Consider the following 16,001-nt stretch of genomic DNA (forward strand, 5'->3'; position numbering starts at 1 on the left):
CTACGTCAGCCAACCAAAATAAATGTAGAGGATATGAGACTTCCCAGAATGTCATATTCATAAAACCTGTTGCAATGGTCTTTTCTGTCTGAGGAAGTGGTCAGTTGGATTTGTGCCTCAGTGTTTGTATCAAATGTTGAGAAGTCTCTAGTTTGGTGTTGCTTTGCTCAGCATTAAGCTGATTCTGTTAAACTGGTGTCCTCTTACTCAGCCACTTAATGATATTAAAAAGACATTAAGCAGGATTGGCAGAATGATTGTCACAAGTGAAAGTATAATCTTTGTTGGTCAGCGAACAGAATTGTTTGACAAAAAGACAAAGCTACAGAGCATTACATTCATGGATATTGTTGTCAAGCAATGTTCAATTTTGCAACTAAAGGGATCCAATGGTTCTTATGATCTAACATTCTATAGTTGGACTGTGAGCGTAACTTATTGACTTTATTTTATTTTTCCTGTTAGGGTGTTTTATTTTGTTGTAACATTGTGTCATATTCTGCTAGCATTAGCATTGCTGAGATATCTGTTAGAATTTGTCATTGGGTTGTCAGTAATATAAAATAAAATGATGCACTTGTTTTTTTCTTCCTTTGAAATTCAAGCTGTGCTGTGAGTTCAATCAGTACAAATCTCTATGCTTTACATCATTCTCAACCATTTTCTTCTTTTAAGCATCTGTGAACTGATTTCTGTAGTGAAATTAACTGTTTTGAAAGGGTCAGATGTTTTGTGTGTTGAGTCAGGAGCCTGGTTGACCAGTGGTAACTGGTGATGATTAATCTCCTGATGATTGATCATCACTGTTGTTCAGTTTCATCATCCTTTGCTGACCGCAGCATCTAAGTGAATTATTACTTTGCCTCAAGGTGCTTACAGCATCTTCTAAACTTAGACCCTCAAGATACATCCCACAATCCATTTTGCCATAGTAATAAAACATGCAGGGGATTCTCAGCAATTCAAAATATCCAAAAATATTCATTGACCTCACATGAACAGGTGTTAGTTTTAAGGTGGGTGTCAGTCACTTACATAAAGGAAACAGAAGCCACTGCAGGATGTAAATAATGGAAGCCAGGTATATACACTGTAACTACAGCTGGAGTTTACCACTGCCATTTAGCAACACTTTGCCAGCCATTTCATGCAATAAGCCTGTAATTTTCTTTACAGTTTGAGAATGAGTGCGCAGACGCAGTGTGTTAGCTCATCTACTGTGTTGTGCTTTAGGAGTTCTGGAGTCCAACTCTCTCTGTCCAAAGTACTATATTATAAATAAACATGTCTTAAAAAAAATAAGGAAGGAAGAGACAGTGTCATGTTCCTCCCCGTTGTGTCAGTGCTTTTTCATCATATTTCCTGCTGCTCTCACCAGAGCAAGCAGCTCACAAACTTCCGAAAACCCTTTTTACTACCCTGTACATACAATAAAAAATCATAAAACACAGAACAAATGCACCCTTTCTATAATTATTGTGACATTATTGTGTACCGTACTTTTAAACTTTTACAGGTGCTGTATTAGTTTTAAATGATGTTGGACAGCTGTTATCAGTGTCCTTCAAACTAAATATATACTATTCAGCTGGCTGACATCCACAGCACTATCAGAGCATCCAAATGATCTTTAATCTGTATCTAATCAACTTGTGGTTGTTTAATTCTGGCCGCTACAGTCTGTCACCAGTTGGCTGTTTGCCTGGTTGTTTTCTTGCTACCTGGGGTAATGTGCCCCAGTGCTTTCTCATTTTTAATTCTAACCAAATCATTTTGGCCTCCAAGAAATCCACAAAGTTAAGTACAAATTATTCCACATGGCTTTGTTTTGTGTGATTGAAGACAGCCATATTTCTGTGTCATGAAAAATGCCAAGTGATGGGCTGTATTATTCAGCAGGACTATGGGTAAAATGTAGACAGTATGCAGGTGGGAAATGCTACCGACAAGTAGTAAACCATTCAAAAAGGAAAATAAAATAAAAACACCAAGAGTTGTAGTTCACTTTAGTTCCAATTTCAAGCCCTGTAGGCAATAATAATATCATAATATATTATATATATTATGGATAAACTTTACAGCGAGCTGAACATACTTTACATTCTTACATGTCATTTTCAAATGCTTTTAATATATTTCACGAGTTCACCTGGAACTCTCGAAGTGAAGCCATTGCAGTAGGTGTGTGGCCATGCCATAGGGTTACTGCGGTCAGATCCTAGCTGGAGTTTTGTAGATCAGATTCCTGGCTTTGATTTAATCCACTTAAGATACATAGAGTCATAAAGTTTTTATGAAAGTTCATAATGTGGTCTGTGGTGGCCAGCGCCTCTTTTATGCTGTGGTTTGCTGGGGAGGAAGCAGCAAGAAGAGAGACACCGGTCGACTGGACAGACTGTGAGGAGAGCTGCGCATCTAGATAGTATCTATCTATCTAACCTATCTATCTATCTATCGTATCTTATCTATTCTATCTATCTATCGTCTAATCTTCCTATCGTATCGCTATCATCATCTATCCTATCATATCTATCTATCATAATGAGAAATTGCAGTAATACGTTGCTGATGAGAGGCTTCCAAATTGGGGAAAGATGTTGAAACTGAAAACGTTTCCTTTCCTGAAGTTTCCTTTTTCAATTCAGGTTTTTTTTTAAGGCCAGATTGAGAATTTTTGTTTTAGCTCTATAGTTAACATGACGAGTGCTGGCCAGGGCTTTGGGGCCCACACTGACCTCAACAGATGAAGATGGTGGGTTACTTGTTCAGCTTCACTTTCCCGGGTCAGATTTTATTTCACATTCATATTCATGTCTGTGAACTGAAGTAATACTTGTTATGCAAGAAGTGGGCAGAATTAAAGGTGTGCAGGCTCTCACCATACACGACAGATGTCAAGAGAGGATATACTATAGCCTCCTATGATACAGAAATCCATCATGTTTTTTTTATAAAAAAGTCATCTTATATCAAATTCATGGATTTTCTTACAGGGTGGAAAATAGTTTTTTAAAACTCTTTTGACCTGACCAGAGGGGTGGAGAAAATTTGTCTTTGGGTATTGAGTAACTAGTCATGATGTTTTTAGCCAAAGATTCAACATGAACATTAACAAAAATGTGCAAATAATCAAGGGTCAGGTTAACCTGGGATGGAAATCAGGCCTGATATGAACTTTGAAATTTGTCAACAGAGAGCCAAATTTCTGACCTCTTTTTGTTGGGTTTTTTCAGATTAAATAGTCAGCAGCAGCAATCTGTGTGTATTGGACTCCAGGTTCATGTTCTGCCCTATGGTACTGTTTTTCTCTGAGTGTGTCCCTGTTTTGTACAAAGATAACATGACAAGATCACCATGAAACAATTCAGCTGGAACTCCATAAAATAATATTACATCCTCTTCTTAAAGTGTCCTTAGGATAGCACATGACATGGCTAAGAAGAAGTCCAAAAATGGAACAAGTGCAGTCCTTATACAATACTTTCCACTCATATCATCATATCTTAAGATGTTTGATTTGAAAGAGAACTTCATTGATAATATATAGTTGATAATAGAGTTTATTAATCAGTAAATATATTCTACAGTTTATATAAAGGGAAAGGTGTGAGAATGACATACAGTGTTTAAAGTGTGTTTGTTTTTTCAACAACGCATAAATGGTGTGTACAATATACACATACATAGTAGGATAATGAATGATGTAGGTTAATGACAAAGATTAAAGCTAAGATAGTAAAGATACATGTAAGTGGCATAGCAGCCAGAATGGTGTCAGCAGCAACTAGGGCATTGGGGGTCAATGCCTGCCCAATGAATTTGCCAAATCAAATTACAAGCATGTCACAATTGGTTCACAATCAGACTAACAATTAAAAAAAACGTATTGTAATGCGTGTGTGGTTTTAAATTATTTCAACAAACAATTAATGAAGATTGCATGTTTTGTCTCTAGAATATATCTAATCAGATCACTGGACATGATTCAAAGTAGGAAATAAAGAATAAAGTCCATTGCTTGGTTGTGAGTGCTTTTAAAGCAGCGATTCAACACAAGCATACATGTTGGACGATTTGAATGAGATGAGAGCAGCAAATTTAAAACCCTCTTCCTCACATACAGGAAACAGCACAAAGTTTATGAGGTGAAGGGTTGAGGGAGAGGCCCACACGTGGAGTCAGGTCCAGTTCATCCTCTGACACTCCAGGTGGAGGAATGAAACGAAAGTTTTGCATGAGGGTGGCGAAGAAGATGAGGAGCTCCATCCTGGCCAGACTCTCTCCGGGACAAGCTCTGCGACCTGTAAAAGAGAAAAGGGAAAAGCTTCAGGTCATCTGTGAGGAAACTGAACATCGACCAGAAAGGATGAGTTCACAAACCTGCAGAAAAAGGCATAAAGGCGTCTCGCTTGACAAACTTTCCATCTTTATTCAGGAAGTGGGAAGGATTAAAGGTGTGTGGGCTCACCCACTCACTCTCATCATACAGGACAGATGTCAAGAGAGGATACACTGTGGTCCCCTGTAGAAAAGACACATATTGAACTTCCTGGAAATACAAAAATAAATACAAAACAATAACATTCCCCTGAAACAACTTGTTCATGCTTTATTTTAATTGATTTTTGTCTGACCTTCTTAATGAAGTGACCCTGGAAAGTGATGTCTCGGCTGGTTCTGTGAGGAAGTGCTACAGGGGCGATGTTGGCCAGTCTCTGTGTCTCATGGATGACAGCATCAGTGAAGGGCAGGTTCTTCCTGTCCTCGACCTGCACCTGACGACTTCCTATCACCGTGCTCAGCTCCTCCCGGACCTGGTCTGGGAGATGAAAGAGGATAGATGAATCATTTCAGTTTGCCATCATTATTGAGTCTCTGTAGATAAAGAAAATCTAACCTTGTATCAGCAACACTATTTTTTTTTCTGTGAGAACAATTTTGTGTAACTTGGAATCTATGTTTACATATGAAAGCTGTGCACATTTACAGCTCCTTACCCTGTATTTTTGGATATTTGGTCATAAATAGAAGGCCCCATCTGACTGTAGTTGCTGTCGTATCAGTGCCAGCAACAAACAGATTCAGCACTGTCACCAAAAGATTTTCATTGTGGAAGTGACTGTTGGTAATCCCAGATTTCTGCATATAAAGATCAGCAGTTATTTACCTGTTTCCAAAATTTGCAGTGTCATATTATTGTTAAAGAATCACCAAGAATGAATGAGATTGTTTATTTAGGTAGTAGTGTACAATGATCCTTTCATTGTCAACTCTAGTATTATCCTTAATAGCCTGTAGACTCCATGACACATTATTTTTGAGTATTTGCTTTTTTCACCACCTGGGGAGAAGCAACATGAGGACGGCATAACATGGAAACAACGTCACATTATTCCACTCGCTGTATTAACTAACATATACATTTTAGATTAAGTTACATGTTTCCCAACCTCTAGATTTTGCTTGTGAGCCAGAAAGGCATCTACAAAGCCTCTGCACATTTGTGGATTGAGGGTCTCTTTCAAACGACTGAACAGCTCTAAGTTCTGTTTCCTGTTGGCAGCAAACAATCTGCGGTATTCCCTCCGATTGGCAATCCATTTGCAGAGCCACGGGAACAAGTTGTACATCTGTCAAAAATATAAACATTTAAATATTTAAAACAATATATAATGAAAAGTTGTATAATGTCTTATCTGTATTTAATATTTAAATTACAATGCTGAAAATATAAACTTCAGAAACATAAGAAATGATACCTGTATCGACGGGGTCCCTAAAAGTTGCATGTTTCTGTTTGTCCGATCCACCAGGGATGTAAACTCTGGGTCATCATATTCAAATCTGCTGCCATAGGTGATTGAGCAGATAATATTAGAGACTGCATAGTTTATTGGTCGGGCCGTATCAAAAGCTTTTCCTGCAACAAGGGAAAAACAAAAAATAAAATCAATTTGTACTCAAACTGTTGCTATAGCTAGTTAAAATATGCCATTTACCTTTGAATTTCTTAAACACTTCAATGAGTTGGTGACATTCCTCAATGATTTTGTCCTCACAGGCCTTCTTGCCCATCCCAAAGTCTCTCAGGTTAGTCAAGGCAAAGCGCCTCATCTCTTTCCATGAATCTCCATTAGACCATATAATTCCTGAGTTGAAGTAGTTCAACAGATTTGAAAAACGTGAATAAAGGATATACATATTTTATTTTATTATACAACATCAGCCACAACAGGGAGATGGTTGGACTATAGCTTTGTTCTTTATTAGCTTACCATTTCCTTGAAAAAATTCATGCAAAACTAGCATTTGATCTCGGTCTCCAAACTCATCAGCGTAGTTGACAAGAGCCTCCTTCACTGTCTTGTATCCTGCCAGGACCACCACTTTCTTGGGTCCCAAATAGACGGTGAACACTGACCCATATTTCTTGGAAAGCTAACAAAAGGGGCACACTGTCAAGACATTTTCTTGCTTAACACACACACACTAGAGAAAGCAAACAAGGTGATGGAACTGCTGACAGTATACCTGCCTAGACAGAAAACAAAAGCTAAATAAAAACCTACTCCAGCAAACTCTTTACCTTCAGTAATGTGTTATAGGGTCTCTTGAGGTCCATCTGCAGCAGGTTACCCAGCAGGGGAAGTGGTTTTGGTCCTGGAGGTTCATTCTCTTTTGCCTGGGAGCTGAAGCTGGAAGTGGAGAATAGGTAGACAAGAAGCAGGAACACCAGAGCTCCTAAGATTGACACAACACTGGAAGACTGGAGAAAAAGGTCTAATATCACCATTACTGGAAAAAAATCTGTATTTGTTTGTTGCCACTGCAGTGAAAAGTTCCCTAACCTGCTCGATTTGGCTCTGTTGGTGTTTTAAAAAAGATAAATGGCTTCTGTGACTGTAAAATGAGAACACAGCCCAAAGGTCAGAATATACCTTGACGCTGAACAACACTAGTAAGTCATTGCTCTTGCGTAATTTTTAGGTCAGCATTCGTTGTAATTTGATCAGATGGTGCAATCAGTTTGCAATTGGAAATGCAAGTTTCCAACAGGTAGACAGTACTGCAGGCGTGGAAAGTTCCCTGCAGTGTTGCATTAAATATAGCTAAAGATAGATTATTATTTTTTGGTTGCCAGAGGGGTTAAAGGCAGAAGTAAGGGTGGTAAGGGTATTCACGGAGTAAAGTGGTAAATCATTTTCTGACAAAGTTAACTATTATCAGTAAACTCATTCTAAATCCTTGCTGCTGAGCCAGTGTCCTTTAATTAGATAATCACTACATGCTCCTTTGTCATCTTATTCATTGTTCATCTTTCATGTGGTTTAAGGAGAGAAGACTCAAATCTGTCAATAGTGGTTAAAGTTTAACCTGGACAGGTCAGATATTCACAACTGTATTTGTAGGCTGGACTTCAACATGCTTACACATCCATATTGTCTTTGTGATGCATTTTTTATTCTGTGTTGAGTATGTACTTTAAACTTATTAAACAAAAATATAGAAATAGACACACATGCATAGAGGTCGAGACAAGGTAAGACCACCAGAGCCCCTAACTGGAAGACAGAACTGAAGGACTGGAGAAGAAACACCATTGCTGTAAAAAGATCTGTGTCCTTATGCTACCAGAAAGAACAGTTTGTACCATAGATTTTATTTTTTATTTAGATTCCAACTACATAGATTTATTAAATAAGTGAGCTAAAGTTTTGAAAATGGGAAGGATCAGTACAATGCAACTGCATGAAATTTAGGGTATTTTAAAGATTTTTTGTTACACTTATTGAAATAGTTTTAAATTATTTCAACATACAGAAAATGAAGATTGCATGTTTTGTCTATATAATGTCTCTCATCAGATCACTGCACATGTAATCATTGATTCAAAAAGATCTGCAAGCATAGAAAGAATAGAAAGAATGAATAAAGTCCATTGCTTGGTTGTGAGTCCTTTTAAAGCAGGAATTCGAGCTAGGCATACATTTTCTCATAGCCTATATATCAGTGGACAATTTGAGTGACACGAGTGGAGCATTTTCAAGCCCTCCTTCTCACATACAGGACACGGCACACAGTCTATGAGTTGAAGGGTTGAGGGAGAGGCCCACATTTGGAGTCAGGTCCAGTTCATCCTCTGACACTCCAGGTGGAGGAGTGAAACAAAAGTTTTGTATGAAGGTGGTGAGGAAGATGAAGAGCTCCATCCTGGCCAAACTCTCCCCGAGACAAGATCTGCGACCTGCAAATTAGGAAAAGGATAAACTTCAGGTCATCTGTGAGTAAACTGAACATCAACAAAACGTGATGGCTGAGTTCACAAACCTGCAAGCGTTTGACAAGGGATAGATGACAAAAAGCGAAGATAAGTTTTGGTCCTGGAGGTTCATTCTCTTTTGCCTTGGAGCTGAAGCTGGAGGAGGAGAAGCGGTAGATGAGCAGCAGGACTTTCAGATCTCCCAATAGGGAGACTGAATTTGAGGTCTGGAGAAAAATATCAAATATCTCCATTACTGTAAAACAGTCTGCATCTATTTGTTGCCACTTCTGTAAAAATGTAAGTTCAAAAAAAAGATCAAATAAACCATCAAAATGTTTTCTACAAGCTATAGGACGATTTTAATCCAGAGAGAAAGCGTGAGAGAGAAACGTCTCTGCTCAAACCTGCAACCCCATCCGCCACACCTACTGCTGCATGCAAGCACGGAGGGAGGGAGAAGGAGAAGATTACAATATAATCTATTTGGATATATTTCTTGTATTTTCCCACACGGTCTCAATAGTCATTAAATCTGTCCTTGCTTTTTAGAATAAAGTTAAAACATTGACTAACAGTTGAACTGGGCTGACAGAGCTGCTCCCTCTCTTCTCTGTTGCCGGTGCCTTCAGCCTTGTTGGGCTGAGGGGGCTTCAGGCTATTGAAACTCTGTTGCAATATCACAGCGCAGTTTCAGGTTGTTGCTACTGACTTTATACAATTATTTCAAGTAATAATAAAGCAGTAACTTCAAGTAGTAAGTAAACGGTGAAGTCTCTCTTTCTCTCAAGGAAAGCGCACTGTTATTTACTCATCTAACATCTCTGAGATTTAATATTTTAGAGATGCTCACAGTGCTCAGATTTTAACTCCAACCCTGTGTTTCTTCATGTCAAACAGTTAAACGATGTTTTGCGTTTAGTTTATTTGACATAGTTTACAGAACAGTTTTTAAAGTTAAATGTCAACCAAAATAAAAATATCTCTCCTTCGTAGTCATAGAAATAAATGCATCCCATTCCACAGCTCCACATCCCTTGGACTCAACCAGTGGAAACACAGACACTGCCACTTTACCATTTAAAAAGGGGTTTATAGTCAGGATTCAAGCACTCTGCTGCCACCTAAATTCTACAGTTATCAACTGCAGTCTCCTCTTTTACCGCTGCGTCATCTCTATGGTAACACGGCAGCAATACCGTCAAATAAAACCATTGACATCTGTAACTTTTACGAAGTATTTATGGGGCATTGTTCTCACTATAGACCCAGTAGCTGTATGAGGTAGCATGAGGTGCCTGAGTTGCTCACCTGGTAGAGTGTGCCCCATGTACCGAGGTCATACCGCAAAGGTCAGGGTTCAAATTCAGCCCAATAAACTATTCTATAACATAAAATACAGGAAAGTCATGAGCAGAATTTAAACTATTAACACGTTTATTGCAAGTGGTTTGTGATCTTTAATTAACATATATTATTGTTAATAAGCATCTTATAAAGCCCTATTACCTATTAATTAATACTTCTTACAAGAACCTCAATATAGTGTTACCTTTTCAACCAACAAGCAGTCCACAAAACTGCAGCCACATTAAAATCAAAGTTTGAACACACACAGATCATAGAGGTTTTTTGGGCAAAAGGGCAGTATTTGTTTGAAATAAAACCCAGCTGCTTTTCAGAAATCCTGATTTCATTTGAATCGTGTCTGATGTTAAAGGAATTTGATCACTGATAATGTTGTTTACCAGCTAACCCATATTTGGGACACATTTTTGATGCTTCCATTTTTTTTCTGTTTTCATTTTTTTTCAAAGATTACATTGTTCTGTTGTTTTATAGAATACAACTGCATCAATACTTCTACTACTTTTCTCTTCTTTGTTTTTATTTACATATTTGGTGTTGAGTTAATCCAGAAATAGCAGAAAGCAATCAAGTTACATTGTTATTAATTATTAATTTAATATTGTGATACTTGGATTAGGTTACTGACTACATTTTTTAACATGTAATTAGTAACTGTATCGGATTATATATGTAAAGTAGGATTACAGTTTACAATTAATTACAGCACAACTTTTTATTGGTTCTGTTGCATGCATACATAAAACCTCAACTTCCACTCCCACCTCTTTATTCCACATAAAAACATGCACGCGTGTGAAATCAGTACACATGTATAGGTATGCAGGGGTAAATAGTAAGAGCAAGAACGGATACTACTGACACAGTGAGCCTCTTTAAACTACTTTAAGGCTGATATAGTTGTGTGGTTTTGAACATATTCACTATTGTGGCAATGCATTGGATATAGCACTTATATGAATGACACTCTACTCTTTAGCATGAAACTGAGATAAATCTAACACAGGTCCAAGTCCTCCTCCTCACATACAGGGGAAAGCACACAGTTTATGAGGTGAAGGGTTGAGTGTGAAGCCCACACGTGGAGTCAGATCCAGTTCGTCTTCTGAAACTCCGGGTGGGGGAGTGAAGCGAAAGTGCTGCAGGAGAGTGGTGAAGAAGACAAAGAGCTCCATCCTGGCCAGACTCTCTCCAAGACAAATCCTGCGACCTGCAAGAGAGAGTAAAGAAAGAAAAAACGTCAGGCCAACTGCCAGAAGACTGAACATCAACAAAACGTGATGGCTGAGCTCACAAACCTGCAGAAAAAGGCATGAAGGCATCTCGCTTGACAAACTTTCCATCTTTGTCCAGGAAGTGGGAAGGATTAAAGGTGTGTGGGCTCACCCACTCACTCTCATCATACAGGACAGATGTCAAGAGAGGATATACTGTGGTCCCCTGTTGATAATACAGAAATTAAAAGGCATTTCTATATTCTAACATATAACAGCACTATTTTCAAACTGCACAAAAGTATTTTAAGGAGCACTGCTCCATTCTGTTTTGTGCACACAATGCATGGTTGATGGTAAATTTATAAGTTAGTTAGTCTCAAGTTAACATGTTTAAATGTGAAAAAATATGTACACTATACTCTTTTTAGCTTTAATGTAATTTTACTGGTACATGTATTTTGTAATTTCTAAAATATTTGTTATTTGGGTTTAATCCTTCATATGAATTATTTAATTCAGACCTTCTTAATAAAGTAACCCTGGAAAGTGATGTCTCGGCTGGTTCTGTGTGGCACTGCCATAGGGACGATGTTGGCCAGTCTCTGTGTCTCATGAATGACAGCGTCAGTGAAGGGCAGGTTCTTCCTGTCCTCGATCTGCACCTGACGACTTTCTATCACCCTGCTCAGCTCCTCCTGGACCTGGTCTGGCAGATGAAAGAGGAATAAGGATAGAACAGTAATTTCATTGGTCATCAATTAGTGTCTCCTTTATCTCTTTTATCCACATTGCCTGCATAGTGTCCGGCCAATAATGCCATGTTTTTCTGATTATGATGATTTTTGTGTTGGTAAAGCATATAGTTTGGATTGTGTGTTTAAGTGAGTGAGATGTGCATATCCATATCTTACCCTGTATTTTTGGATACTTGGCCATAAGCAGAAGTGCCCATCTGAGAGTAGTTGCTGTCGTATCAGTGCCGGCAGCAAACAGATTCAGGACTGTCAACATGAGATTATCATCATGGAAGTGACTGTTAGTAATCCCAGAATCCTGCAGGTATAGATGTATAAATATAATCTAGATTTATAGCTGTACATAGCACAGCACAGCAAGCTGATTGGTGTGCAAGTTAGTTAGTGCTATGGCAAACACAAATGAAACACCAGAGTTGGAAGTCCCACAGTCAGACGTTCAACTAGTTGTTGTTGTTTTTTTTTGCGAAGTTTGGTTTCTGACACTGAGCCAGAGTTAGAAAGCAGGAGACTCATTCAGTGAATGATGATGAAAACTTTCATTTCTCATTTTTTTTTTTTTATTTTTTTTTTATGGTTGTATAGATATAATTTATGGCAAAATTAGCTTATTTGGTTGATGTTTTAATCCTCCCTAAAACCAGAAATAGTGAAAATTATTCTCTTCATTCACTCAAAGAACCAAATCTTCAACATTAACAAATCAATTCAAATATGATGTTTTAAATCCTAATTAGAAATAATATAAACGATATAAAATGATATATAAGATAATAGAAGCTTCCAAACCTCCAGATTTTGCTTTTTGGCTAGAAAGGCGTCCACAAAGCCTCTACACATCTGTGGATTGAGGGTCTCCTTCAAACGACTGAACAGCTCTAAGTTCTGTTTGGTGACGAAGTCGGTGATCTTTAGGACTTCTTTTCTGTCAGCAACCCATTTGTAGATCCATGGGAACCAGTTGTACATCTGTTAAGAAAAAAAAGGTTCTTACCAAAATTAAACTTTTTCCCACGTACAATTAATACAATTTATTTATCATATATTTAATATTAAAGTCACTACACTAAAAACGCCATAAAAATAGTGATTGATACCTGTATAGATGGGGTCCCCACAAGTTGAACTCTTTTGTTTGTTTGATCTACCATAGTTGTAAACTGTGGGTCATCGTATTCAAATCTGCTGCCATAGACCATGGAGCAGATAATATTAGAGACTGCATAGTTCATTGATTGGCTCGTATCAAAGGCTTTTCCTTTAACAAGGAAAAAAACAAAAATAAATCAAAATCCCAGCAATTTTCTTTAACATCCCAAAAGTAGGTAATCGCACATTTGATTTAAAAAAAACATTTACCTTTGAAATTCTTCAACACTTCCATGAGGTGTTGACATTCCTCAATGATTTTGTCCTCGCATGCCCTCTTGCCCATGCCAAAGTCTCTCAGGTTAGTTATAGAAAAGCGCCTCATCTCTTTCCATGAATCACCATTGGACCATAAAACCCCTGAGATTAAATATGTTTTTAAATTAAAAGACTGATAATGGGTAAATAATGTAAACCTTTGCACAAAGTTAACAAAACAGGAAAATTATTAGCTCTTTTTATTCTTTCCTTACCATGGCCATGATTAGTTTCTTCTGCTATTAACATTGGATCTCTTTCACCAAAGTCGTCTGCATATGTGACAAGTGCCTCCTTCACCGTCTTGTACCCAGCCAGAACCACCACTTTTTGGGGTCCAAAATACACAGTGAACAGTGATCCATATTTCCTGGAAAGCTAAAAACAGTTGAATATTGTTATTATGTTATTTTTATATATATAAAACAAAAACATGTGAAGGCAGATGCGATATGACAATTATAGTAACGGTGTTGCTGCTTGGAGAGCAGACATAATCAATTACCATAAAACATTCCAGTCACTTCCTCACCTCCATTAATGTGTTATAGGGTCTCTTGAGGTCTAGGTGGAGTAGGTTGCCGAGCAGGGGAAGTGGTTTTGGTCCTGGAGGTTCTTTTTTGTGAGCCCGGGAGCTGAAGCTGGAGGAGGAGATGAGGTAGAGGAGCAGCAGGACCACCAGACCCCCCAGTAGGGAGACATAACTGGTGGACTGGAGAAAAAGATCTAATATCCCCATGATCTAAAAAAAAAAGTTTCTAGTGCACTGACAAAATATATGAATATTCCTGAGGCTTCAGCTTGGTGAATGCTTTTCTGAAGAGGGATGTCTTATGTAACAGCCCAAGGGGAGGGTCAAACTAGCCACATTAGTTGTTGCGTAATGCTTAACTATTATTATCACTATTTAACTGTGCGTGGGTGTGTGTATGTTTGTTTGTTTGTTTATTTGTTTATTAAGATCCCCTTTAACTTCAGTGTATCAGTCGCTATTCTTCCTGGGGTCCACACAGTTTATATGGTGACAATCCTATACAACTATACACACTCACATTATTCATCACAATACACTGACTCAACACACCGTAACGCACATATACTGTAGATAAGACAACAATTCACGCACTCTATAGACAAACACAAAAACAAAAACAAAACAAACAAAAGTGTGTGTGTGTGTCTGTTTTAACAATTAAGTATTGATCTTTTACACTTATTGTCAGGCAATACTGACATAGAATCGACCATTTGGAACTAATTCTAATCTATATAAAAAAGTGTTAATGCTCTCTAAACAGAGGAGGACATGGTAAATGGACTGCACCTTTCTAGTCTTCACACATATTACACTGCATATTACATTCACCCATTCACACACATTCATACACTGAGGGCAGGTGCTCTCATTTTTAAATACATGCAGATTGAGACGCATCATTCACAGGAGTTTTTGCTAATTTCTATTAATTATTCTATTTTTTTTTGGGTGATGGAAAAACTGGCATGGCCATTTCCAAAGGATCCCTTGACCTCTGACCTCAAATAAAAATGGGTAGCCTACCCATGAGTCTTCCCTTTGCAGACATGCACTATTGCAGAATTGCACCCATGCAATTTTGGGCAAAAACCATACTGTTTTCTGCATGTAGTATAAATGTGTGTTTTTGCCTAGTGTATTTGATATGTCTGCATACTGGGATACTGGGGTCCCTAAACAGTATTGGAATTGCATAAATTGTTCCTGTCACTCACTCTGGTCTGTGTCGAGGCCACACCCCTTAAAGTGATGCATTGTTTTTTTTTGCTGAGTAAGATGAGTTTGCAGAATTGAGGAGTGCAGTTATACTTTAATGAAGATTCCATGTTTTGCCTCTTGCTTTTGTTGCCATTGTATACTAAAAACAGTATTTCAGCACGTATTGTCTTGTAAACATTAGTTTTGTTATAGAGTATTCAGCTCTGTGACAATTGTAGTAATGATAAATACCCTTTGTGCCAGCTCAAGGAGTGGGGTTAACATGTGTAAAGGTTCCCACACAAATACCAGTCAATATTTGCTGTTTGGTCTTTTCAGGTCAGTGTTCTTTGTGGTGAGACTCTTAACATCAGTGTGTGTACCTGTGTTATGTAAAATGTCTGCTCACTGTTGACCTTTTTGTTACTTATGTTTTAACTTATTGAGAGTTAGACTAATCTGAATCAGGTCCCGATTGTCCTGATTTTTGTATAAACCCAGCTTAAACTTAATTATGGCATGTGCCTGCGCTTCCAGAATTTGCTGGTATTTCGTGGAATTCATTCATCCCTCCACCTGTGCAATGATATCCTGTGTCTCCTGCATTGTGGACATCAGTGGGCATCAGTACCTTTAATTTACAGACTCTTACACAGCTGCTTAGAGGAACCCATTGTTGGTGAGTGTTCACAAAGTTTAAAGAGTGAGAGTATGTGTAAAGGGTTAAAAATTGGCACCAGCTGATATTTCCTAATGACAATTGTTGACATGCCTCGGGCCTAAGGAGCTGAGATCTTGTACAAAGCATGCAGAACTCCCAAACTTTTGCACATGCCACAATGATGCTTTCTTTTGTTTTGTTTTGTTTTGATTTTCAATTAATAAAATAAAATGAAACAATGCATGAATGTTTGATGCAAATATTGTGTTTTATGTTGCATACCCTCGAGAGGCTTTGATTTACATCTTTTCAATGAAAAAAACGTTTTGCATACAACTGTATATTCATGTGAACTTTTGATCATGCTACTGTAGCAGTTGATTACTCTCTCTTGCATTGATGAATCAGGCACAAACTGTAACTTTTGGGCTCACCAGCCTCACTGTCACCAGTCATTTACTCTGATATTAACATAGTCAGTTGTGATATCAAGCTCCCAAAAATGGGAACAGCTAACAGAATGTGGGGCACACCAGGGACATGCAGACAGCTCTCACACAACAGCAACAATACTAATGTAGCAAGTCGAGCTACAGAC

At 38.0% G+C, this 16,001-nt stretch overlaps 2 protein-coding genes across 2 annotated transcripts; both read right to left on the reverse strand.

Annotated features, from left to right (window-relative positions):
• Window positions 1-3,542: 3,542 nt before the first annotated feature.
• Window positions 3,543-6,949, reverse strand: LOC118340604 (cytochrome P450 2K1-like). The gene is made up of 9 exons (XM_035678671.1): window positions 6,587-6,949; window positions 6,276-6,438; window positions 6,000-6,149; window positions 5,760-5,920; window positions 5,451-5,630; window positions 4,998-5,139; window positions 4,635-4,819; window positions 4,381-4,522; window positions 3,543-4,301 (listed from the first exon to the last, which is right to left on the reverse strand). The coding sequence occupies exons 1-9, from the start codon at window positions 6,791-6,793 to the stop codon at window positions 4,114-4,116; spliced, it is 1,518 nt and encodes a 505-aa protein (XP_035534564.1). The 5' UTR covers window positions 6,794-6,949; the 3' UTR covers window positions 3,543-4,113.
• Window positions 6,950-9,698: 2,749 nt separating this feature from the next.
• On the reverse strand, window positions 9,699-13,794 carry LOC118340605 (cytochrome P450 2K1-like). The gene is made up of 9 exons (XM_035678672.1): window positions 13,540-13,794; window positions 13,223-13,385; window positions 12,960-13,109; window positions 12,698-12,858; window positions 12,390-12,569; window positions 11,757-11,898; window positions 11,367-11,551; window positions 10,927-11,068; window positions 9,699-10,838 (listed from the first exon to the last, which is right to left on the reverse strand). The coding sequence occupies exons 1-9, from the start codon at window positions 13,744-13,746 to the stop codon at window positions 10,651-10,653; spliced, it is 1,518 nt and encodes a 505-aa protein (XP_035534565.1). The 5' UTR covers window positions 13,747-13,794; the 3' UTR covers window positions 9,699-10,650.
• Window positions 13,795-16,001: the final 2,207 nt, after the last annotated feature.

The sequence above is a fragment of the Morone saxatilis genome, unplaced genomic scaffold (genome assembly GCF_004916995.1).
Source record: "Morone saxatilis isolate NCDOM2014 unplaced genomic scaffold, NCSU_SB_2.0 Contig7, whole genome shotgun sequence".
In the NCBI taxonomy this organism is placed as follows: domain Eukaryota; kingdom Metazoa; phylum Chordata; class Actinopteri; family Moronidae; genus Morone; species Morone saxatilis.